Source organism: Calonectris borealis, chromosome 5 (genome assembly GCF_964195595.1).
Source record: "Calonectris borealis chromosome 5, bCalBor7.hap1.2, whole genome shotgun sequence".
NCBI classification, from domain to species: Eukaryota; Metazoa; Chordata; class Aves; order Procellariiformes; family Procellariidae; genus Calonectris; species Calonectris borealis.
The window spans coordinates 44,604,591-44,627,688 of NC_134316.1; the positions used below are offsets into that span (position 1 = coordinate 44,604,591).

At 51.1% G+C, this 23,098-nt stretch overlaps 1 protein-coding gene across 1 annotated transcript in view; it reads left to right on the plus strand.

The window, feature by feature from the left end:
• CREB3L1 (cAMP responsive element binding protein 3 like 1) overlaps positions 1 to 21,941 on the plus strand; it is a 46,202-nt gene extending 24,261 nt beyond the window's left edge. The window contains exons 2-12 of the mRNA XM_075152197.1: positions 244 to 472; positions 5,227 to 5,387; positions 7,064 to 7,142; positions 8,097 to 8,254; positions 8,875 to 9,024; positions 9,831 to 9,889; positions 11,796 to 11,864; positions 14,243 to 14,342; positions 18,405 to 18,525; positions 18,981 to 19,227; positions 19,625 to 21,941. Of these exons, the coding sequence (XP_075008298.1) occupies positions 244 to 472; positions 5,227 to 5,387; positions 7,064 to 7,142; positions 8,097 to 8,254; positions 8,875 to 9,024; positions 9,831 to 9,889; positions 11,796 to 11,864; positions 14,243 to 14,342; positions 18,405 to 18,525; positions 18,981 to 19,227; positions 19,625 to 19,661 (1,410 nt within the window). The 3' untranslated portion in view covers positions 19,662 to 21,941. The remainder of the gene's footprint in view (positions 1 to 243; positions 473 to 5,226; positions 5,388 to 7,063; positions 7,143 to 8,096; positions 8,255 to 8,874; positions 9,025 to 9,830; positions 9,890 to 11,795; positions 11,865 to 14,242; positions 14,343 to 18,404; positions 18,526 to 18,980; positions 19,228 to 19,624) is intronic.
• The last annotated feature ends 1,157 nt before the right edge of the window (positions 21,942 to 23,098 follow it).

Consider the following 23,098-nt stretch of genomic DNA (forward strand, 5'->3'; position numbering starts at 1 on the left):
GAGAATATAGAAGAGTTTCATGAGTGTTTGTGGCGTAGATAAACAGGCAGAGAAGATGTACAGCACCATGGCCCTTTCTATCTTAATTCAAGGAGTTTTTATCAAACTGATGCAGTCAAGGGATAGGAACTGCCTTTTCCCATCCAAAAAGGGCTGTTGCTGAGGTTTGGCTCTCAGAGCAGGGGAAGGCTCTCAGATCCCTTTTGGAGTTGACACTAACGCTCCCTCTCCCTTTTTCTTCAGCATTTCTCAGAGAACCTGGATCACTTCTCTGACAACATGGAGGATTTCTCCAACGACCTCTTCAGCAGTTTCTTCGATGACCCAGTACTGGCTGAGAAGAACCCGCTGCTGGACATGGACCTGGATCCACCCACTCCAGGCATCCAGGCAGAGCACAGCTACTCCCTCAGTGGAGACTCTGCTCCCCAGAGCCCCCTCGTGCCTGTCAAGACTGAAGATAATACTAACGGTGAGCATGAGACGTGCACACTGCGCAGCTTCGGGCACATCTGTTAGCAGAGGCTCTGGCTGGCTTCCATATATAAGGACAAACTGGCTATTCCTTGGGCTTGCGCATGGCTAATCCAGGGAAGAATCTGATCTGCCGTTGTCAAATACAGCACACATTTTTTCCTGCAGTTTGTGCTCTGACAGTCACATTGCTCCTTTGCTGGGCTAACTGTTATTTACGAGGATGATAATTGGTTGTGGTTTGGTGTGCTGCCAGCTTCTGGCAGGCGATAGGCAATGTCTCTTTAGGACCCTGGGTGTGGATGCCCTAGATCCAGGTCTGTTTTGGCATCAGGCAGCAGGGTTTTGGCTTGAATATAGGAAGCATGAGTCTCTGGTTGCAACCAGTGCTGGTACATGTGGAAAGCTAAGTGGCTTCTTTACCAGCAGATCTTTTAGCAGGAGACAGAGAGGAACAGTCATTTCAAAACCTATTTTTAAAACAATTCATTTCAGGATAATTTATGATGGCTGGATATTTTTAGAGCTGTCCTTGCAGAGAGTCCTGTAATTTGCGGGACTGTGTGGGTGTCCCAACAGCTGATGGACACCAGGCTGCCTGAAAAAGCAGTGGCACAGGCTCAGTATACACAGAAGAAAGCCATTCCTTTGAGCGAGAGTGAGACCTGGGACAGAGGCTTCCCTCTCATGGCCAGGAATGATCCCAGCTCTCTGCTACAAACACCAAGGCAGGAGGAGAGGAGCTGGCATCCGCTGCCTCTTTGGTCCCTGCAAAGGGCGCAGCCGTCAGTGCCACGTTCCTTAGGGGCCACTCAGAAAGGTGCTGGGAGAGAGGCTCATGGCAGGCCAAGCAAGCTCTGCCTTAGTATCAAAAAAGCTTTCCATTTACATTTCTTTTTCCTTAGCTTTAACCCCAGTACAGTCTTGGAGGGCACTCAGCCTAAACAGGCAACCGGGCGACTAACAAAAAACAAACCAGCATGAGCGCATAGACACATCTTTATTTTGCCCCTGCAAATGAATAGGAGGAGGTGAGGCTTGGGAATGAGAGAAACAAAAAGATCAGTTTGTAGAAAGCAGTGAAATGAAGTCTGCCTGCATGAAGCTACCTCAGGGACTCCTCTCTGAGACACTTGTCACCACTTCTGCTCTTCTCCTCTGTGTCTGGACATGCCCTTGCTTCAGCTGCAGTGTCTCCAAGGCAAGACCATGACTCTCCTGAATGGAGTGTGACACTGATCCTTGGGCAGAGGCCAGCACAGGGTGCACAGCGCATAACCCAGGAGAGCTTGAGATGGACCTGGCGCTTGCTCTCTGAGAGCGCGCATCAGCTCTATACAGGGAGTATGACCTGGTATTAATGTGGCAGGAATAGGGGTATCTATGCACCCAGTCCTGCAGTGGGATAATTCAACCCATCTTTCCAGGGCTATCTTGGCTCGTAATTGGACGTGAGTCATATTCCAGTGTAGCCCTGAGTCAGGTCCAGTATTTGCAACGCTGTGCAGTCCTTTTGGCACAGCTCCATCCGGTCTCGGTCCTTTTAGACATTCACTTCAAATTAATTACCCAGGAATGGCTTTTCTTTAACATTAAGCAAGCTCTGCTTGGTCTGCAGAGCTCCTCAGGAATGCCCGGGCTCTGTCTAGGCTTGGAGCTGGCTGAGGCTTGCTATTTATCAGCTTTCTCCCAGCTTTTCTGCAGATCTCCAAAACACTGCCAAATCCTGCCCCTTCCCACATGGTTCCCACTAACACAGGTCAGCGAGGGCAAGCCACTGGGTGCGTTGTGACCCTGCTTATCAGTGGAGTCTGCTTTCCAGCTGGTTTGCGCATACGGACTGGCTGCTTTGGTTCTCAGCACCAGCCCTCGGTTCTGCAGGGCGTGATTTGATGCCAGGAGCCGGGGGAGCCGGGGTTGTGCAGAACAGTGGGGGCTGGACCAGCCTCGGGCTAGTGCCCACACTCCTGTACAGGTCCTGCTTCCTCACTGCGCTTTGCCTCACCTCCTCAACCCAGGGCAGCTGTGGAGATCTTTCAGCCATACTTTTTCCCATTATGTACAGAGTATCTAGAGCAGAGGATAAGCTTCCTGGCATGCCTCACCCAGCAACATACGGTGAAATCTGCAGTGGTTACAGACTGGCCAGACCTCTGAAACGTCCTCTGAGGCAGCAGAACATAGATGTGTCCACACAAAATGCCTTCTCCTCAGTCCCTCATTGACCCTCTGATGGCTTATGTATTTTTGATTCTGTAACCCAATCGCTCCCCAGATAAATCTTCGAGGGTGGGAAAGAGAGCGGGGTCAGAATGTAGACAGGAAATGGGAGGACAGTGCGTACTTATTTGGGTGTCTGCTCCTTGGACTGTCTGGACTGACAGCACTGGGGGCTGCTCTCTCGCTGAATCAAGTCTGAACGGGGAGAGCCCTTGGTGGTCTGCTCTCCCTTGTCTGGTAACTTGCTTCAGCAGCAGCCCTCCCAGACAGAGGATGCCCCACGCCTCTGAGAAAAAGAGAAATGCAGAGCATTGCAACAGAAAGGGAGGATGAAGGGAACTTCAGATTAGCCAGTAGGCAAAATCTTCCCATAGTGGGCATAGTGAAACAGTAGAAGAGATTTAATGTGGAAAGCTGCAGATTCTCCATCACTTTGCAGAGTCAGACAACCACCTGTCAGGACTGACACAGGTTTAGCTGAACTTGCCTAGAGCAGCGGGATAGACTGGAAGACCTCTCAAAGTCCCTCATCTCTGTGACAGGCTGTGGTCAGTCAGAAGAATTCAGTCCAAGTTTTCTGGCTACAAACACTTGTGGCTGTGTAGCACCTTGCCTCCTTCCATCCGAAAGGGCTTGTTTGCATACCAGGTGTAACTGGGAATCCACTACCAGCTGCAGGTTTGGCGTCCTTAGCAGGACAGAGAAAACGCAATTCGGTCTGCTCAGCAGCCTCTCCGTTGTCACGGCTGTGCAGGGCACCCCTGCCTGAGACGCTGCCTGACGACGTTGGCCCTGCTGCATTGTGGGAAGCTCTAGGAAGCGATCCAGCAGCACTGAGAGCCGCGCGCACAGCTGATAGGCACACGGAGCAGCAACTCGTGTCTGTGCTTGAAGATGTCCAGTCACACCAGGAGCTGGAAGGAACGAGCCTTTGCTAGAGAGACCTATCCAGGCAGCAAAATAAGAAGTGCCAAACCAAAGACAGGAAGACAACATATTCCACGGGCAAGGGCAACACTGTGTTAACTGATATAATTCTTGCCCAAGCTTTAACACCACTGTGTCCACACAAAAGCCAGAGGCAGGATTCTGCCCCGTCCTCTCCTGAGGGCAACAGGGCCTGAGTTGGGCAAAGATGACTTTAGGCCACCTTTAAGTTTAGTTCAGATGGCAGCTCCCACATGAACAGCTGCTTGCTTGTACCCTTCTTTGTGCAGGCTTTTCTGGAGCTGAGAAGGACCTTTCTCCCCCTCTCGTCTTGCCAGAATATCTTCTAGACTGAGACCTACACAGCAGAGCTGCTTTGGGCAGCAGAGAGCTAGGCAACACCCCTGGATCTGAGTGCTGTATGCAGAGAGCAGGGTAGGGGGGTCAGGGAGTGAGCCTGACTGTGGCCTCGTGTTGAGCCAACTGGGGCACTATCTGGTGACACACTTAACAATAGTTTGTGTAAAGACAAAATGCGTTTCTTGTTGTCAGATAAAAAGGGGAAGGGATGAGGATTAGGGAGGAGGATGCAGGCTCCAGGCCAGCAAAAAGTAGCTTTTTGGCAGGCCGAAGTGTTTGAAGAGCAATGAGGGGACCAAAACTTCAGAGCAGAGCCCAGGCAGCTCTCCTGCCTAGCAGGTTTTTTCCCCATCTGAGCTGCAGCTTATCCACCACTGCCTGAATCCCAGCTCCCGGGATCTCTGCTTCCAGTGACAAGCCAGGCTCATGCCACAGACGTGCACGGGACAGAGCAGGCAGGGGGGCAAGGGGAGCGAGCCCACACAGCTCCATTCAGTTCTCTTCAGACACTTCCTTTCCCTCGCTGCTGCTTCGGTCCCTGCCAGGAATGGCAGCGGAGCACGGCTGTAGGCAGCAGACCCCCTGAGCAGCGCGGGGTGGAGGAGGGAGCCTCGGAGGTGAGACTGAGGGGAGCAGCCGTGGGAGCAGCCTCACAAGCAGGTGCCACATTGGACTTCCTTCCACAGAAATGGACCTTCCTCCTCTCCTGTCATGCAACAAAACTCTAGTACTTGGCACAACATTGGCGGGAGGCCAAAGCAGCGCGTACAGCCACCGGTCAGCTTTTCACTGTCATCGTGCTTGCCCTCTCGCCAGCTCTCTAGCACAGAGATGGTGCTATTCTTGGTAACACACCTGGCAGCTCTGTGATGCTGGCCGTGCTGCCTAAGGAGCAACAGCCCAGCATCCTCCTCTCACTGAGCTCTAAATATAAATAAGCTCCAGAGGACAAAACCGAGACATCACTGGGGGAGGAAACCCCGCAGCTGTCCTCCAGCGCTCGGGCTGCGCAGTCAGAGCAGAGCAGAGACACGATCCCTCTAGCTCTGTCCTGTCTGCTCCCCGCACGCTGGGGGTTCGTTCCCTTTTGTACTCTGTGTTGTGGGCCTGCACATGCTTGTGTGGTGACAGTGCTAAACTTGGAAAGGCAGCCTCCTCAGTCGGGGGGAAGCTGTCTGCATGGATTTTTTTTTTTCCTTGTCCTGTTCTTGCTGGAGTTTGACTCTCACGTTGTGCATGTTTCAGAGCTGGAGAATGGAGTGTGGTCGCTGGGGCCCAAGCTCTGCTCCATCATGGTGAAACAGGAACAGAACCTGGCTCTAGACCTGCCTGAGTCCCAGCTAGCTGCCAGCTCCATACCAGTGCTGAACCTCAACCCTCTGCAGAGACTGCCAGTCCCCGAGGAGGTGAGCCCATCTAAGATCCATCGGGAACCCGGGCTCTCACACAGCAGCACCCCTGGTGATGCGGACCCAGCCATGTGACTGCAGGGTCCTGCCAAGTGATTTGGCCGCTGGACAGACAGGAGAAGGTGATACAAAGCCCAGATACAGCATTATTTGTCATTCTCCTTGAAACGGCAGTCAGAGGAGCAGCACACCTGATGCTAGCTAGAACTGTGTTCTTGATTCCTGCAGTGAAGCTACAAGACAGCTTATCCTTCCAGAGAAAATGATGGAAGGAGGGTTTTCTCCAGCACAGGAGGCTTTACAATCTCGGTTAAATACAGGCGTGTTTCCTTGGCACAAAAGCCAAAGGCTTTTAAGCTTGCACGTGCTGGAGGCCTGTCCCCTCCAATCTGCCAGTATTTTTATAGCCGCTCTTGGCTTATTTTCATTTCTCAGAGAACAGTGTCAATTAATGCGTTGCCAATGACCCCACTACTCGTGAGTATAGACCCCTGCTCTGCCACTGCCTTTTTCATGGCCTTGGGCCTCTCACTTTTCTCAGCTGCTCACTGGAAATGGAGGTCCCACTCCAGGTCCTGCTTGCTTTTTCCTATGAAGCAGCAGGAATTATTATTCCTAAGAAACAAGGGGCCAAGTCTTTTAGTCATATCTAAGTTCTTAAGAAATCTGTTTGTCTGAAGGAGGCTCACTTATGCCACTGGTACATGGGTGTAAGTTGGGGGCTCAGTTCGGCTGGCCTTGAGTCCAGCTGTGTTGGATGGGAAAGTTTGACCAGTCTCACACAGACCTTGGCTATCTTGTAACAGCTCAGTAGATAACAGTAGATCATCTCTGGGATTCACTTCCTTTTTTCACTCATGCAGAGCATCTTCCCATTTAAACAATCATCCAAAACAAAGGGGTACTTCCAGCCAAAACTGTGCACAAACTTACTCCATTATTTACACAGCTTGAACTTGCTGTGCCGTGGAAGTTCTGCTGTGTGTGCTCAGCAGCCATACCATGGTGCTCTCTCAGCTGTGTTTACAGTCTGGAGGAGTTTGCAATGTGTCTGTTTAGTGTAAAAACTCCCCCAGCCTGTGGTGGGCTGGGGGCTGGCGAGCCAGGGAACTGAGGGGCAGCATAGCCCGGATGGGAATAAATCCACTCTTTATTTAACTCTCAGTCTCCTCCAATTGGAAACAGCTGCTCAGTGGCCGTAGTGAAAATCCTGTGAGCAGGACAGGGGGGGTTGTTCTCTTTCTGTTTCTGTACAATCTCTATACTCCCATTTCTAATGAAGGCAGATCAAAGAGGGACTTCCCATGGTAATGCAGAGGTTGGTTTAAATTGCACTGTCTGGGTCTAGCAAGAGAAGAATTGCCGAGGATAAAAGTCATCTCCCTTTTAGAGGTACTCAGTGCACGGCTTGGCAGCATACCCATCTGCCACTGCCTCTTCCTCTGCAAGCATGTGTTTGCACTCTGTGTGCCCAGCGACACAGACTTCAGGGGGCTTATGTTTAGACTCCTGGTTTCTGTTATGTGTGGCGAGAGGCTGCTTTGGGGCAGAGCTGTGAGATGGGGCAGTACAGAGAGCAGGGGAGCAGCGGCTACTGGGAACAGAACTGGTGGGAGCCCTCTGGGCAGGGGAAGTGGCAGCACCCAAAAACTCTTTCTGCTTCTCTTCCACAGACTCCCATAGAAATGACTCCAGCACCTGTGATCAAAGCTGAACCCAAAGAGGTGAACCAGTTTCTAAATGTACCTTCAGGTAAGAAGATAGAATTTGCTGGTCAACTTACATCCCTCTATATTACTCAGATATAGATCATTACTATACAGGGAGGAAAGACAACACCTGAGAGCAGAGCCATGCATACAAGGTAATACTGGGGCATAGACCAATAGAGGAGTGAGCGCTGCACAGTTCCAACTCAGATCAGTGTCTGGACCAGCAGCCACGCACAGAATTGTTCAGACAGGGACTCCCAGGCAAAACAGGCTACCTCAGAGTTGGAAATATGCAAGAGTGCCTTTAAAATCCTCAGAGGGACTGTAGTGTTATCCAAAAACAACTATCTGAAAGTCAGGAAATTCAGGATCCAGTTTAATTTGAAAGAAACCCAAGCATCTGAAAATCTGCCGATGCACAAATGAAAGCACTATAGGAACTCCCACTGCCACAGAGAGACATTCCTTAGGCATATTCCCACCTCCATTAAGGCCCCCAGGGCTCTCCAGTACAAAGTGGGGACAGTTTTCAAGTGCTTGGCAACCAACTGAGTATCCAGAGCCCCTTTGGATCAAGTGTGCTGGCAAGTGTGTGAGCCCTGTGGTGCTTTTGGAAGAGCTCTTCTCTTACAGAGCTTCCTGTACTTGTGAACAGACTCTGGAGCAAAACATCACAGACTTTGTACTCCATTTTGGTTGACACCGGAGTACCTTATTGCTTTGTAAATACCTTCAGTGTCTTGGCAAAGCCTCTGCCAGCTCTCTGACTACTGCAGTTCCTAGTTTAGCACGTTTGAGGTCAGCCTCATCTCTGTTTTGGGCAGTGCTCAGTCCAGCCTTGTTCTCAGACCCACCCCGTCTTGTGAGACTCATCACCCTTTCCTTTCAGTCCTATGTTATGGCAGTGCCTTTTCCTGTTTCTACTCAGGGCCCTCTGCCTGTACCAACAGGCTGACATGAGAGCCATTGACTTGATCTCCTTATTTCTCAGTAGATGACCTGGTGCAGATGCCTCCAACTCCACCCAGCAGCCATGGCAGTGACAGCGACGGATCCCAGAGCCCCCGGTCCCTGCCTCCCTCCAGCCCAGCCCGACCTGCTGCTCGCTCTTCTACTGCCATCTCCTCCTCACCTCTCCTCACAGCACCACACGTAAGGAGGCAGCAGGATGTCGCTGGGACACGGGGCTCCTTGGTGCTTAGGGGGGGCTGAAGCCTTTCCGAGGCTCATGTGGGGGATCCTGCCCTTGTTAAGGTCTGCAGCCTGAAATGCTCTGGCAAGGGAATGTGATGTCCTAGCACGGGGGTGTGGGGACAGGATGGTGCTCACAGGAGTGAGGAGAAGCGCAACAAGTCTTGCACGATGCCTACCAGCACCTATTTTGTTTTAGCAAGTGCTGTCTTTCATCCCATACTTTGGGAAGTGGCCTATGCACTGGAGGACTTTCTGAGGAGGTTAATGGAAGAGAAAGGAATAACTGAGAATTCCCACAACCAGACTGTTTTTTAACCATCGCCCAAAAGTTCTTTGGCGGGGTCCTGCAGTGCAGTCAGCACTGTGTAGCCAGCCTCACCATGAAGGAGCAGATGCCCTCCCAAGTAAAAGAGGAAGGCAACTGCTGAGCTGAGTCCCCAGGATCAGGTTGAGGGCAGGAAAGAGCACTGCCCTGCATGTATTTGTACTGAGCCTCTAGCTGCTCTGCAAGGTTTTAAGGAGGATCACTGGGGTAGAACTCCTTGCTGACGCTGACGGCTGCTCTCTCTGTGTTTCAGAAGTTACAAGGGACCTCTGGCCCACTGCTCTTGACTGAAGAGGAAAAACGCACCTTGATTGCCGAGGGCTACCCCATTCCTACCAAACTGCCCCTCACCAAAGCAGAGGAGAAAGCACTGAAGAGGGTCAGGAGGAAAATCAAGAACAAGGTGACTTTGCAAAAAATGTAACCATGCAGTTCCCGTGATTCCAGAGCATCCTCAGCTACCAATGCTATAGCTACCCTCACCTCCTCAACTGCAGTGCAGCTCAGAAAAGGTGGGATCCTGCCTTTGGTGCACTGGCACGAGCCTCCCAACCCAGAGAAATGGTGCCATGGGGCATCTCTGCATAAATGCTGTGCATGCAGCCGTATCTGGGGAGTGTGGCTTCCAGCCCAGCTCCTGGGAGTGTGTGACCTGGGATGGGGCCCGCAAGCTAAGGCATCACGGATCAGAGAAACCAGCGTGGTCAGGCCTTGCTGTGGGGGCAGGGAAACAAGAGCCATTGCATGGTGCAGGACGGGTGATGCACAGAGCTCATTAGCCAGGCAGAGGCTGTGAGACTTTAGACTGTGATTAGAAAGCATCCCGTGGGAGAAACGATGAGACCCTGAGTGAGTCACCCAGTGACTCAGAAGTGGTTGGGGGCAGAATCTGCCCAGATGGCCACAGCACGTACCCATGTGAGTCAGAGGAGTTCAAAGCAACCCTAAAGATGCTCTCAGTAGCGAGGGGATCAGGCATACTGCAACAAATGGTTGTGGCCTACAGGCCAAAGAAGGCTGCATACCTACAGCATCCATCCCTCCTAGTTTTGGCCTGGAGACCAGTAGGAATGGCAGACTGGGAGGCGACTTCCCCATTTATCTTTAGGGTGCTGTGTGTGCAGGGAACAGACAAAGATGAGGGAGCCACAAAGAAATGTCTAGAGGCTTATGATACTGACTCCTCTCTGATGGCTGCCCCCCTCACAGATCTCTGCTCAGGAGAGTCGCAGGAAGAAGAAAGAGTATGTGGAGTGTCTAGAGAAAAAGTAAGTTTCTTCTTCTCAGTCTTACCTTTGAAAAAGGAGCCCTGTCCATGCACAGCCCCCCTTCCTAGTGCTTTTGTCTCTGAATTGCTCAAAGAGTACGATTCCTTGCAAGGCTGGCTGCACAGAAGTTTGGTTTGGGATCCTGCCCCTACTCCTCTCCCTCCTAGAAATCCTCTTGCAGCATAAAGATTGCTCTAGAAACCTTGTGCTTCCAACTGCTTAGTTTGGCTGGTTCCCTGCGGAACCCAGGCCATTTTGGCTGCCAACAAGGTGGGATTTTGGGTAAGAAAGAGTCATGTTTCCCCACTAGAAGTTCCTTCTGTTTGTCCCGTAAGCAGCAGGCCCTCTGAGCGCACTGACCACAGCTTTTCCCCCTCTCTTTCCATGAGGGTGGACACACAAGCATTTGATAGCAAGAAAAACCTTGCACTACAGTTATTCCCCACATTCCCTCCCCTTCCACTATCCCCTGTATGAGCTTTGTTTTTCTCCTTGCAACCCTGAGGAGCAACCCTTGCATGTATGGCAGGCATAAGCCTAAGGTGACATAACATGACACTGACAGGGTAGAAAATAACTCTTGAGGGCCTGATCCTGTGATCCCTTCTGTACTAGCAGCCCCTGATGGCATTCTCAGGCAAAGAAGAATGCTGAGATCCAGGTGCAAATTCACATTTCTGTTTAAATACCATCTTCTTCTCTGTTATTAACACCACCTGAGACCAGCAAAATGGAAAAAAACAACCCCCAAACCCAACCTTAATTAACTCTTCTCCCTGATGCTATTTGTTTATGTTCTCTAAGCGCGTAGAAATGCTGAATGAAAACAGATGACTCAAGGCACCTTCAAGTTCTCATGCCCTTCCATAAGCAGCACCTCGGCGTGCATGTATGTGTCCAGGCATCAGAGCAGATCACTTCCCGCTAATGTCCCGCACTGACACCCAGATCCTTCAAGCCGGGGCTGGGGAGTTGGCTGGCCTCGCTCGAGTGGCTGGTCCAGGGCTTTCTGTGCTGGGGCCTCTTCCCCAGACGTGGCTGTGGTGCATGTACGTACTCAGCGGTTTGTTACGCTAGTGCATTGCTGTGACAGATGGCTTTCAAACAATGCCAGGTTTAAATGTGAACCAAAAGCAGCGTTCAGTGAATTTTTTTAATGCAACAAGTCTTTGGTCAGCTTGGCTTTCTGTAAGAGCTGGTTTGTCAAAACCTGTACATGGGCCCTTCACCATTCAGTTTGACACCTTTGCTGCAAGCCCAGTTTTTACACGGAACGCCTGGTTCGGAGGCTCTGCTGGAAACCTCCAGCAGCATCAGGCGGTGTCCCTGGCCTGCCTTTTTCTGGGCCTGGAGACATTCCCCTGCCCCCGTCCCAAGTGCAGCCTAACCACTTTCCCTTCCGAAGCAGTGGGAGGGAGCCTGCAGGTTCTCTGCTGCCCTCAAGTGCCTGCAGTCGGAGCTGGCCCAGCATTTGCACAGAACCGCCTGGTTTTCATATGCAAGGCGCACAGCCAGGGCAGGTTCTCAGTCGGAGTGGGGGAGGTTTGAATTTGTCCCCCTGTTCCTTTTCCGTGCTCCTCAGGGGGGGTTGGAAGCGATGGAAATGCCTGCATAACTTTGGGTCTGTCCTGACTTGACCTGCCTGTAAGCGGGTGCTGCTGGCTCTCCCAGCCCTCGGGAAAGCCTGAACTGGGAAATGTCACACATCACTGTCCACCTGCAATCTCATCCCTGGTCCGTTGGGGCTGGCTGCAGCCAGACGGGCGAGGGACATCTGGCTCCAGGACCATATCTGCGGGTGATGGATGGGGTCACTGAGCCTCCACACCCCGAGAGCGGCGAGGACTACATTTGCTTTATCTGTCTGGCCTTTGTAACTAACCGGCTACGGGTTTTATTCCCGCAGGGTTGAGACATACACAACTGAAAACAATGAACTCTGGAAAAAAGTGGAGACCTTAGAAAACGCAAACAGGTAAGAGGGGCTAGATCTGACCCTCTGTGGGCAGGAAGGGAAGCCAAGGGAGCGCTGGGGCAGGGGGGATGAGAAGAGAAAAACAGGCTCCCGCAGCTCCTGGTGGGACAGGCGCTGCTCGGCGAGGTGCTGGTTTTCGGCCCATGGCAGCAGCGAGGCAGCTGGGTTTGGTTAGCGAGCCTGGAATGTTTGTTTTGGGACAGCCAGGCTGCGCCGCAGCGAGGGGAGGGAGGGAAGGCGCTTTTCTCACAGCTCTTCCTCCTTCTCCCTGCAGCCCTTTTAGCTCATGCTGCCCTCCCTGTTGCCCTCCAGGCCTCTGGCTGTCTCCAGGGCAGCTGCTCTGAGGGAAGCCCCTCACACCAGCCTCTCAGACCCACTGTTTCTGCTTTGGGCTCTTTGGAGGAATACAAGACCCTGTGGCATACAGGAATACAAGGCCCCCAAACAGCATAATGGGGCTGTTTCAGGTTTCTCTTGAGAAAGAGCTGAACAGACTTGGTGAATACAGGGAAAGCCCATTCCTCTAATAAAGGTAGAGATCCCAGCTCCCACCAAAGCCAGGGCAACTGGATGTGCATGTCCCTTGCCCTGCCTCTTGCCCTTGCAAAGCGAGCCTGAAGGATCTCCCTCCCATCTGCCGCTGCTGCTGCTCACCTGAAAGAAGCAAGCTGCTCCCACAGCCCCAAAGCAGGCCCCTGGCTCCCTCGCCCAAGAATCTGGTGAGCGCTTGTGCTCCTAATACACACAGATGGCCAACTGATCACCAGGAGAATTTGCTTCCTTGCCTCCTTGGAGGAGGGCCCAGCTCTGCTCCCTCTTACTGGGTGCAGTCGGTGTGAGCAAGGGCAGGGTCAGCTGCAGGGCTGTTGAGGGAGAAGCTCATTTCTATAGCCCCATTTCTATCACCCCCAGCTCAAATTGAAGGGGAGAACTGCAGCCAGAGAGTCAGTCCTCCCACCCACCCCTCTGCTGCCGCTACAGCTTATGGAGTACTCCTCGAGGCTCTGCTGCGCTCCTTTCTCCCATCCATGACACGAGTGCTGTGGTCCCGGCTTCCAGGCCAGCCACTGGTGCCGGGACCAAGGACTGGCAGCACTGTCCAGCTGAGGTGTGCGAGCGGCCGGAGCCTCCCATCTGCCAGAGACAGGCTGCCCAGCTGCTCTCATCCACGGGGCACAGCCTGCCACCTGCCTCACTGGGAGCGCAGGCAGCCCCCGCTGCTGAAAAAGCATGAGCCCCACCCTGCAAAATCAGGAGATTGGCCTAAAAGCCAGGAGATTTTTTTTTTTCCAAATACACATTGTGTTCTTTCTAATTGGGTTTGGTTTTTGAGCACTGCCAGTGGGACGCTGTGTGCTTCTCTCCACATGTACAAGGAGAAGAAGAGGATTTGGAAAGTGATAAAGCTGGGATTCTCCTGCAATCTCCTGGCTCCAGGACCTGGCATTTTATAAAAGCTCAAACATATTTGTGTAAAACAGTCAGTGCTCCCAGGGGGAAACACTCAGTAGTCTGCATTTCAGTAATTTGCTGCCCTTGGGAACTGTGTGCTCTGTATTCTCCCTCATCGCAGATTTCTACACCAGCCCAGTGAAGGGTTTTGGTGGCTTTTAGCAACACACCTACCACTGTTCTGTGCTTATGTGTGCCGATGCCCGTGTGCAGTTAAATGGGGCAGAGAGACCTTAGCACGTGTTCCAGCCGAGTCAGCCAGAGAATGAATTAATTGCTGAACTCAAGATTTGGCTTTGCCCACATCGCTCTGCAGAGTTTGCCAAGACTGAAGAAGCTGGAGGGGATCAAAACTCATTTTTGTTTCTCTTTCCACCATATGTTTCGGGGCACAAGTTGAGCTGCAGAGCTGAGTGAAGTGGGAGCAGGCGGGCCTGTGCTCAATGTCTGACCTGACTACAAAGTTTAGCCCCTGTCCCAGGGCTTGGTTTTCATGGTAGCCTGCCTCTCCGTTGCTTTGGGAGATGACTGGCTGGGCTTTGAGTCACCCAGGACTTCTAAATGCGTGGGACATTCGTAATGGTGGCTAGTTGCAGGTTGTGGTGAAGGTTGTGAAGGTTGTGGTGGATCTACTGGTGAGGAGACTGAGGGAAGGTGCTGCAGGGGGTTACCACAGCGTAATGACATCTTCGGGCTGCACCTCCCACAGCTCCTGCACACTTTATGTCTCAAACATCCTTTTTTATTTCGTGCTTCCCCAGCCTGTTTCGTCAGAGAACTTGGGCAAGATACAGCAAGGGGGAGATATTTGTTTTCACAAGAAGGGTAAATCAGGGTAAAATATGAAAGGGGTAGTGGTATTCTTGCATCACTTACTGGCTGTTACCTCCTTATCAAGTTTTGACTTGGGTTGTTTCCTACCATAGGACTCTGCTCCAGCAGTTACAGAAGCTGCAGGCTCTGGTAGCTGGGAAAGTCTCCAGACCTTACAAAATGGCTTCCACGCAGACTGGGACCTGCCTAATGGTATGAGCTTCATTTCCATCTTCCTTATTGGCCGTGCTTCCCCAGACAGCTTTGTCGATTGCCTGTCTCTGCCCTCTTCCCCGCTGCCCGTCTGTGTTGCCAGTTACATCTGCTCTCTCCTTTTGTGTTAGAGTCACCAGAACTGGGCCCTGTGTCATACATACATCGGTAGTGTCAGTTGTTCATGCAACAGCATTAGAATAATTCCTGCATTTTCACTGTCTTGTTCTTTGGGCAAAACAGCACTTTCTTTGCTTTTCATTAGCTATCGGGCATTCAGCAAAAGTCTTCAATGAGCTTCCATCGTAATGGGTAGAGTTTTCTTTTGCTGAGTTGATAATGCTTAATGTTTAACTCAGCAGGGTAGATGAACAGTTCAAGAATTCCTCCCGGTGGGCATTACCTTGTGTTTATCAGCAAGAAATGGCATCTGTTCTTGCTATAGGCAAGCACATCAGGCTTTGTTAAATCCAGCTGGAATTCTCTTCATGTGTTCTTTTGACTAACCAAAATGATTCGGGGTTGTCTGTTGGTTTTAGAAATCCCCGTTTGCCTCTCATTTCTCATAGTGGAGGATCATGGTTAAGCAGTATTGTCTTCACCGTGGAGCTTTGGAGCATGCCAGTGTGTGGCCATAAATAGAGTCAATTGCTTATTCTTCATCTCATTTTTTGCCAGGGGGAAAGTTTCTGATCCGTGATAAAAATATAACCTTCAACACTGTGATGTCTTTGCAGGATTATTGTAGTAGCTGCTTGAGACAAATTTGTCATAGTTACCTATATCTCGTTATCACTTCTGCACTGTTAACAGTCATGAAATACAAACAGATGATGAGGTGCTTGCCCCACTTTCTCAGCACCCACAGTGTCCTGAGGGGTTGTTTTTCGCTCTTGGTTCAACCAGTTTCCTTGGTTCCAGAGCCCCTGCTCTGTAATTTCCAGCACTTTCTCCTTTCAAAATCTGCTCAAACTTTTGCTACTCTTTGCTGCCCCCATGTCAGACCAGATTTTAATGACTGACTGTCTTTTTCCTTGGCTGCTCTGTGGCTTCATTCCCGAGTTCTTTCCACATTTTCGGGTGTGACCCAGCTGGGCCCAGTGACTCATAGCTCCTTAATGCAGCGGCTCATCAGAGCACCCCTGACTCCAGCAATTCTTCATTGCTACTACCTGGAACGAGCAAGTCCAGGAGCGGTGCCTTTCAGACATCCCCTGTGCTGTAGGCTGATAAAATACCTAATTTAGCTTCTCAACAATGTCTTATCTGTCCTTGCTGCTCTCTTCATTCCACAGCATCCCAGCCCACACACCAACTCTCTCAGGCTTCTTAGCTTTGAAGCATTTCAAGAATTTGTAATTTGCTTTTCTATCTTTGGCCAGTTCCTCTCATAGGCCTCCAAGTTCCCATTTTCCATTTTCAAGTACAGCACTCCTTATCACGACAGATATGTAGAATCATCATGCCTTGCAGCATGGGAGTGGAGCAGAGTACCCTTCTTTTTCAGCCCTGTGTCATTTCTGCTGGATATTTGTCCAGCCCGTTCTTGAAGGCCTTCAGTGATGAGCAGTCCTCAGCCTCCTCAGGCAAACCTTTCCAGTGCTTTGTTATCTTTCCCAGATAAAGCTTTCTTGCTATCTCATCTCAATCTTCCTTGCAACAGCTTAGGCCTATTACAACTTCTTCTGCAAGATCAGTTTACCCCCCTTTGTGCAGCTGCATTTTGCATATTTGAAAACTATTGTTTTCGAGCAAGTCCCTTCAGTCTGCTCTGTTAAATCACCACGATTTCTTCAGTCTTCCTTTGTAGGCTGAGTTACTGAATCACTGCTTGTTCCCAGAGCTCTCTTCCAGACTTTCTCCAATTGCCCCGCATCGTTTTGGAAGAACAGGGCCCAAAGTTGGATATAGTGTTCCACCTGAAGGCCAATACAGAACCAGCCAGCCAGCAAGCCTGTTCATACTGCCCGGGCTGAGATTTGCCCTTTGCGAAGTGACACCGACTTGCACGCACCTTGTGCTCCGTTTTAACTCCCAGATCCTCTTCTGTAGAAGAGCTGCCTGGCCACGTAGTCGCTGACGTGTTTCCTCTGTTAATCAGTCCTGCCACCTCACAGGTCTCAGCAGGTCTCGGCATTTGTCTGTATTGATCTGCCCGCTGTTCTGTTGGACCACTTCTCCCCATGGTCAAGATCATTCTGAATTTGAATCCTGCCCAAAAGCCAATCTGCGTGTAGTCTTTCCCATCTGCAGATTTGATACAGTCCATCATCCAAGTCAAGCTTAAAAATGTTGAATCTTGCCAGAACCATAACGGATCTCTCTGCTACTCCATCTGCTACTTCCTCCAAGTTTGACAGTGAACCATTTGATAACTACACTCTCAGGACGTCTTTTTTTGATTAATTTTGCCTCCACCTTTCCAACTGGTTTTGCAGTAGTTTCCTCTAGCTTAGTTTCCGTCACTTTTTAAGAGGTCAAAATGGTGAAATGGCCAAAAGCTGTGAGATGAATGGTACTCAGAGTCAAACCGAGAGTTATTGTTATGAAGTGTTTGAACTGGAACCGAATCAGAGCATGAGAGTTAACCTGAAACAAAACAGAGTAAAAACAATGCTAGTTCGCAAAGCCCCAGTTGAAACCATGTTAAAGCAAGATGTTAAGTATACTGCTCTTTCCCAGCCCAGAAAGCCTGTTTTGTTTTAGAAGAGAAGAACAGGCTTCACAGGGCTGGCTCCCCTTTCTGAAAGTTGTGTGTTTGGCTGTGATAATTCCACGCAACATCTATTCAGAATTTATTTTTTCCCTTGCTTTTGTGGAATAAAAGGGTTCTAAATGCCTTGTGTGCCTGATATGATGTGCTTAGACAGCATCTATGCTGTCCACATTTAATTTCCTTACTTTAAAACAACCATGAAGAGTCTGGACAATTAAAATCCCTCTTTACGTAGCATAGTATCCTCGTGCTATTATTTGATCTTCCACATCTCCTGGAATCCACTGGTGGTCAAAATTACCTTGATGTACCAGCTTCTCTGTGTTACTTAGGCATGGCTGTTCCGAAATAGGTGGCTGTTCTGAAAAGCAGTCAAGCAATTGCTGGCTGTCCCCACAGGTGTCCCCACAGGACAAACTTAGCTAGTTTATACATAGGTAGTAGAAATCACCAACAGATGCATTGCCTCTTTGACGTGTTCAGTCTGAGCACTGAGCTAGCGGCCGCTAGTTATATACCACCCATGGCACATGGGTATTCAGGTAATAAGGATTTGGCTCTGTATCATTTCCCGTGTGTCCCCTCCTGCTCTATACTGGTAGTTCCCTAAACTCTATAGAGACCCTGACGATCAGCGCTGGCATCTCACTCTGAAGCTTTGCTATTATGGCAGAATTTACAGACAGGTGCAGACGTACCAGAGAGGGATTTCCAGGGAGCTTTCATGTGCCTCTCTCCTTTTATCACTGCCCAGTAGCTCTGACTGGTCTGGCTGACAGCAGAAGGCACGGACACATGGTCCTGCATATGTGCATGTCAAGCCTAAATTTAACCCTTTCCTTGGATTCTCCGTCCTTGCTATCGGGTATTAGGTGGCTGCAGTTTTGCTGTCATTTCTGTCCTCGCATGGACAGTAGCTTCACTTCGCTATGTGCTGTGGTTCCTCACAGACTTCTCCCAGTGAGCTTGTTTTCTTACAGCCCGCTACAGCTCCTACTGGTCAGGTTCCCTTTAGTCACGGCAGAGTTCATCCCTTCTGTCGAGTCTCCCTCTTTCTCAGCTTGTTCCCCAGCTATGCCTTCCACCATCTCTCATCAACTGGACGGGCAAGTTCTCACCGTTGAACCATAAACACTTCAAATAAAGCAACACGAGGAAGCTTCTGACTTCCCTTCTTATATTTGCAACAGAGATTAGCAGAGCAAGCTCTTTCCCTCCCTGGGGGACCACAGTGACCCAGTTGTCAGCCTGACCACACGTTCTCACACAGCCTCATGTTTGTGTGCTGCAGGGGGAGTGTTTCCTCATGGCTAGCGGCACTAACTCTGTGCTGATCTCCTCTCTAGGTGCTGGCACTCTGCTTCGTTCTGATCCTGGGATCCCTGATGCCCTGTCTCCCTGAGTTCTCTTCAGCATCACAGACGGTGAAAGCAACACCAGCACCAGACATTTACACAACTAGTAAGAGTGAGTCTAACGAGGTTCCTCCATTTCACCCCGGCAAACCATTTCCAGCTCTTCTCTCGACACTCCCGGTTCAGGGGTAGCATCGTCCCCTCAGTGCCTACGCCATACGCTGGGGCTCTGGCGAGGGGCCTGGCCTGTCAGTGGTACCAACTCTGATAACAGCACCTTGTTTGGGCCTGTTGTCGTTTTCTGCTAACCATTGTCCCAAAACAAGTGTCAAAGGGAGGAACGTGAGGGAAAAGTCCCAGGGCAGATTGATTGTCTTCTGAAGAGGCTGCGTGTCCAGGGGACATTTGCCTCCTGAAGCTGGGGGGAGGTGGGTATCCTGCAGAGCAGGTCTCCTGCACAACTACACATGGACAAGGCCATAGCTGGGTGAGAAACCACCACCGTGACCCACACCCATTGCAAGAGACCTTGTCCTCATCCTTAACCAATGCTCTCCTTTTTTCCAGTTCAGTCACGGAGCCTCCTTTTCTATGATGAGGGTGCTGGCTCCTTAGAAGAGAGCTATAGCTCCTTCCTAACCATGGACCATCCTGAGGGGTGGGAGGCCGAAAAAGGGCAGTCTGAGGAGGGAAGGCCTCATCTGGCCAGGACACATGAGGCGACCAAATATCTGAGCAAATCGCAGCTGGAGGGTCCTGACCAGAACCGAACTGACCCAACTCTCGCCCATCTCAAAGAGCAATTCCATGAGAGGTAAGCAGGTGGGGGCCACCCTCCGAGCCCCAAAACACAGCATGGTGTCTGGGAGTGAGCAGCAGGCATGTCCCCTCTGCAAGCTAAGGACAGCTGAGCTGCCCAGGACAGGCAATTAGCTAAAGAGCAGTGGCTGGAGGAGGCCAATGCGGACAGGGAGCGTAAGACCAAGTTTATTTTCTAGAGCAGAAGCTTGGGACTCCATAAAGCAGTGTCCCACTGGCGTAGAGCTGAGGAGGACTGGGTGATTCAGGTGGTCCCAGGCTTGCTGGTCATTCAGTGCCCTGGGGAAGGCTCCGTCCTGGTCAGAGCAAACCAGCTGGGCACACAGAGAGGTGAATTTGCATAGGAGGCTGCAATGAACCTTGACTGATGCCTTGTCTTTTCTTTTCCTTAGGGAGACAAGCTCCAGTGAGACAGCTGAATACTTGTAGCAGCTGCTGGACCTCAAGGCCTCATCTGTCTGATTGCAGGATTCCCTCCTCACCGAGCAACTGAGGGGACTTGGCGGGAGAGGACGCTGCATTCAGACACTCCTAAACTGGCCTTGGGTTCAGCTCCTCCCCTTCCCCATGCTCCCCTGTTAGTACTGATCTCTCTGAGGGGAGTCGCAGGACTGCCAGAACCAGCAATAAATGTCTGGCGAAGCCCTGAGACACCCTCTTCTCCTGGCCTTACCTCCTGCTTAAATGAGCACTACCCTATGGGTGTGGGCTCACCTTGGAGTGGAGGGAGATCAGGGGAAGCCCTCAAACTATTCAGCTCACTCCCCAAAGCCTCCAGACCAAGGGGGCTGTCCCCAGGCGTGTACCCCTTGGCTACATCAGATGCACCTGAAGGAGAGAGAGTGCTGGATTTACTGTCCTGCCTGGGGGGCTTAGGAGTGGGTGATGCTGGTGCTGGAGAGATGGCTCTGGAGAGTTTGAGCTCATTCCTTCCCCTCCATCTGTTAGTATACTTCTGCTTCCGTTGAGAGAAAACCTAGTTCTTCCTTGCTCTAGTTTTCTCTTGATGGACATGCCTACATAACTTCCACGCCAACTATCTGCAAAGATCTGCACACAAACGGAGTGGGGGAGACAGATCCCAGACAGATAAACCACCGTAAAAATTAGCCAGCAGCTTCTGGGCAACCAGAGCTCTGAAATAGAGAACAACTTTCCCCCACAACCCACTTCTCCCCACCCTTGGCACCCTTGCTTTGGCAGGGGTGGTATTTCCCTTTCTGTTCCCAGCTTGGGCCCTACAGTGCAGTGCTAACCAGGTCAGTGGCCTTCTCGCTTTCCATTCTGCAGGCCTTCTCACTTTGAGAGTGGGTGAGAGAAACCCGCTCCCATAACCTGATCCCCGTCCCAGCTCTCCATCCCCAATTCTTCTGCTTCATGCCAAATGAGATCTTTCTAGGAACCACCAAGGAGAGCTCTGCAGCTCATTGGAGGGCTGTCAGATAGCCATCATTCCCCTCACATCCTCCGTGTGCACAGCAGAGTTGTGAAAGCCACTGAGGACACACTGGCATCTCTGGTGACAGGTACGTCTGTCAGGAAAGAGCTGGCATGTTGGAATTGGCCAGGGTCACCAAAGACTGTTTTAGACCTCTTCCTTCTAAGTGCTGGCACCAAAGGTAGCAAACTCTTGCCATACTACCCTTCAGGCCAGTCTTACCAAGTTCGGTGCTGAAATGACCTCATCTCAAGCCTATGCCATCCTCTTTAGCACCCAGACACCCATTTCTGACCCTTCTTCCTCCCCAGCAAAAGCCCTGCTGAAAGGCTCAAGTGTCTCCTCGCTCTGTTCCCTCAGCTGCCATTTGATGAAAGGACAATGTGGGACATGAGTGTTGGAGATCTGGGATGTGGCAGGTTGCCCCGTGTTTGTACGTGGGAGTCCCTGTGCACTCTGTCAGGTCTCACAGCAGGCTCCTCTTTGGCTTGTTTCTCTTCAAGCACCCTGGACTCACTCTGCACTGCCCCAGCCTCTCCTCTCCCCCCAGGCTGGGAGTGGAGAGGGCTCCCTGGAGAGGAAGGATGGGATGGCTCTTGCTCAAGGACTGGGAGAAGTGAGGGAAGGGCCCTCACCTCCCTCTTTTCTCCCTTTTGAAAACTGGTTTTGCCCCCTGAAGCCATTTAGGACAGATTTGGACACAGCTAGCTGCAACCATACATGCATGGCCAGTGGGGTGAGGAAGAAGAAGGCCTTCAGCATAGCTCTGCTCTTCTCGAGGTTCACACAGGACCTGCTGGTCACCAGATACCACTGCATTCCCCGTCCTCCGCCTCCACCCCAGCACAAAGAACCACTGCCGGGTCCAAGCACGCCCTCCTCCACCCCAACACTTCCACTGAGCATGTCCCCGTGCCTCCCACTCCCACCGTTGTACAGAGACCAAGAGCAGAACTCGTTTGTACATAATGAACCTTATTTTGTATTATTGCCGATCCCTTAAGATATTGTATTTTGGAGACTCTCAGATCCTATTTTCAGTATTGTATTTTATTAAGAATTAGTGCGGGCTTGGCATCTATGAACTTCTTTCTCGTTAGCAGCTCACTTTCCCCTTATACTCCAGCAGCTGCCTCTTCCCTCCTGTTTGTTTTTTGTTTGGGTTTTTTTTTTTTTAGTTTTTTCAAGCCACCTTTTCCCCTCCTCCTATCACTCGCTCTGCATTTGCTTAGTGAAGCAAAACAAAAATAAAATAAAAAGATGCAGCATCAGCCCTGGGTTGACGGGTCCTTTCATTGAGGCATGGTTGTCACGCCAGCCCACATGCCCCGCTCCTCCCCTCCCTGACTGTCCCGTTCCCTGGCCACGTGCAGAATTGGTTCAGTGCTGGGACCTCATGCTTGGTGTCAGGGGCTAGAAGCAAACTTGCATGTTTTATTTCCAGCAGCACTGTGATTTCTTCTGCAGTTCTGAACAAGTCAGAACTGTTCTGCCTCAGTTTCTTCTCCCCCTCCGGAATACCGCTAACATCATCCTCTCAGAAGGAGGAAAATCATGGAAGAAAGTTTATGAGGTGCAGTGAGCTCCTCTGACGAAGGGGCTGTGCAGGGGTCAGTACAACAAAGACTAGTTGCTAGTAGCATCATGGCTTTGGTCCCATCCTGTCTGAAAAAATACTTAAGTCCTTCAGTTAACTGTAAAAGCAGAGCAGCTGTCCTCAGATCGGTAACGACTTGGGACCTGGCTGGCTGTCAGCCTTTACCCCTGATATTCCATTTACATCCGTGAAAACTGATAGGTTTTATCCTGATTTTGTGTGAAACACAAGGCGACAGGGGGTCTAGAAAATGAATTTTCATTTTCTAGAAAGCTCCAGGTGGGTTCGTTAGAATTTGGCCGTTGAAACAACAACTTCTTGCCATCAGGCCCTCCACAGCTGGAAGACAGCCCAAGCAGGAGCTCCTCTCGGAGATGCTCAAAGGCGGCTCCGTCTCCCGCCTCTGGCTGGGCTGGCGCAGCAGGAGGAGGATATGAGGCTCGGGGCTTGCAAAGATCTTTCTGCGGATTGCGATTTCTTTGTGCAGAGGAGTAGAGCACTGAGCTGTTGCCACCCTGTTGTGACAGGGCTGGCCGTTGAACAGCGGCTGGGAGGGAGAGGAGCTCGTTTCTTGGCTGGGTCTGTACTGCCAAGAGGGGCTTTGACGTGGGATCCATGGCAGGTTTTACAGACCCCTGAGAGCTCCCTTCCCCTACGCACACCCACGGATGCAAGGAAATACCTGACCTTGACCTGCAGTTTGTGTCCTGGGCCAGAACTAATTTTAAATCGAGGGTCTGACATTTTCCCTGCGGCACCTTGTCCAAAAGCAGCTCCTACCCCTGCGTCAGTGTGAGGCACCTTCCCCCACCGTGCGACCAGGCTTCTCCC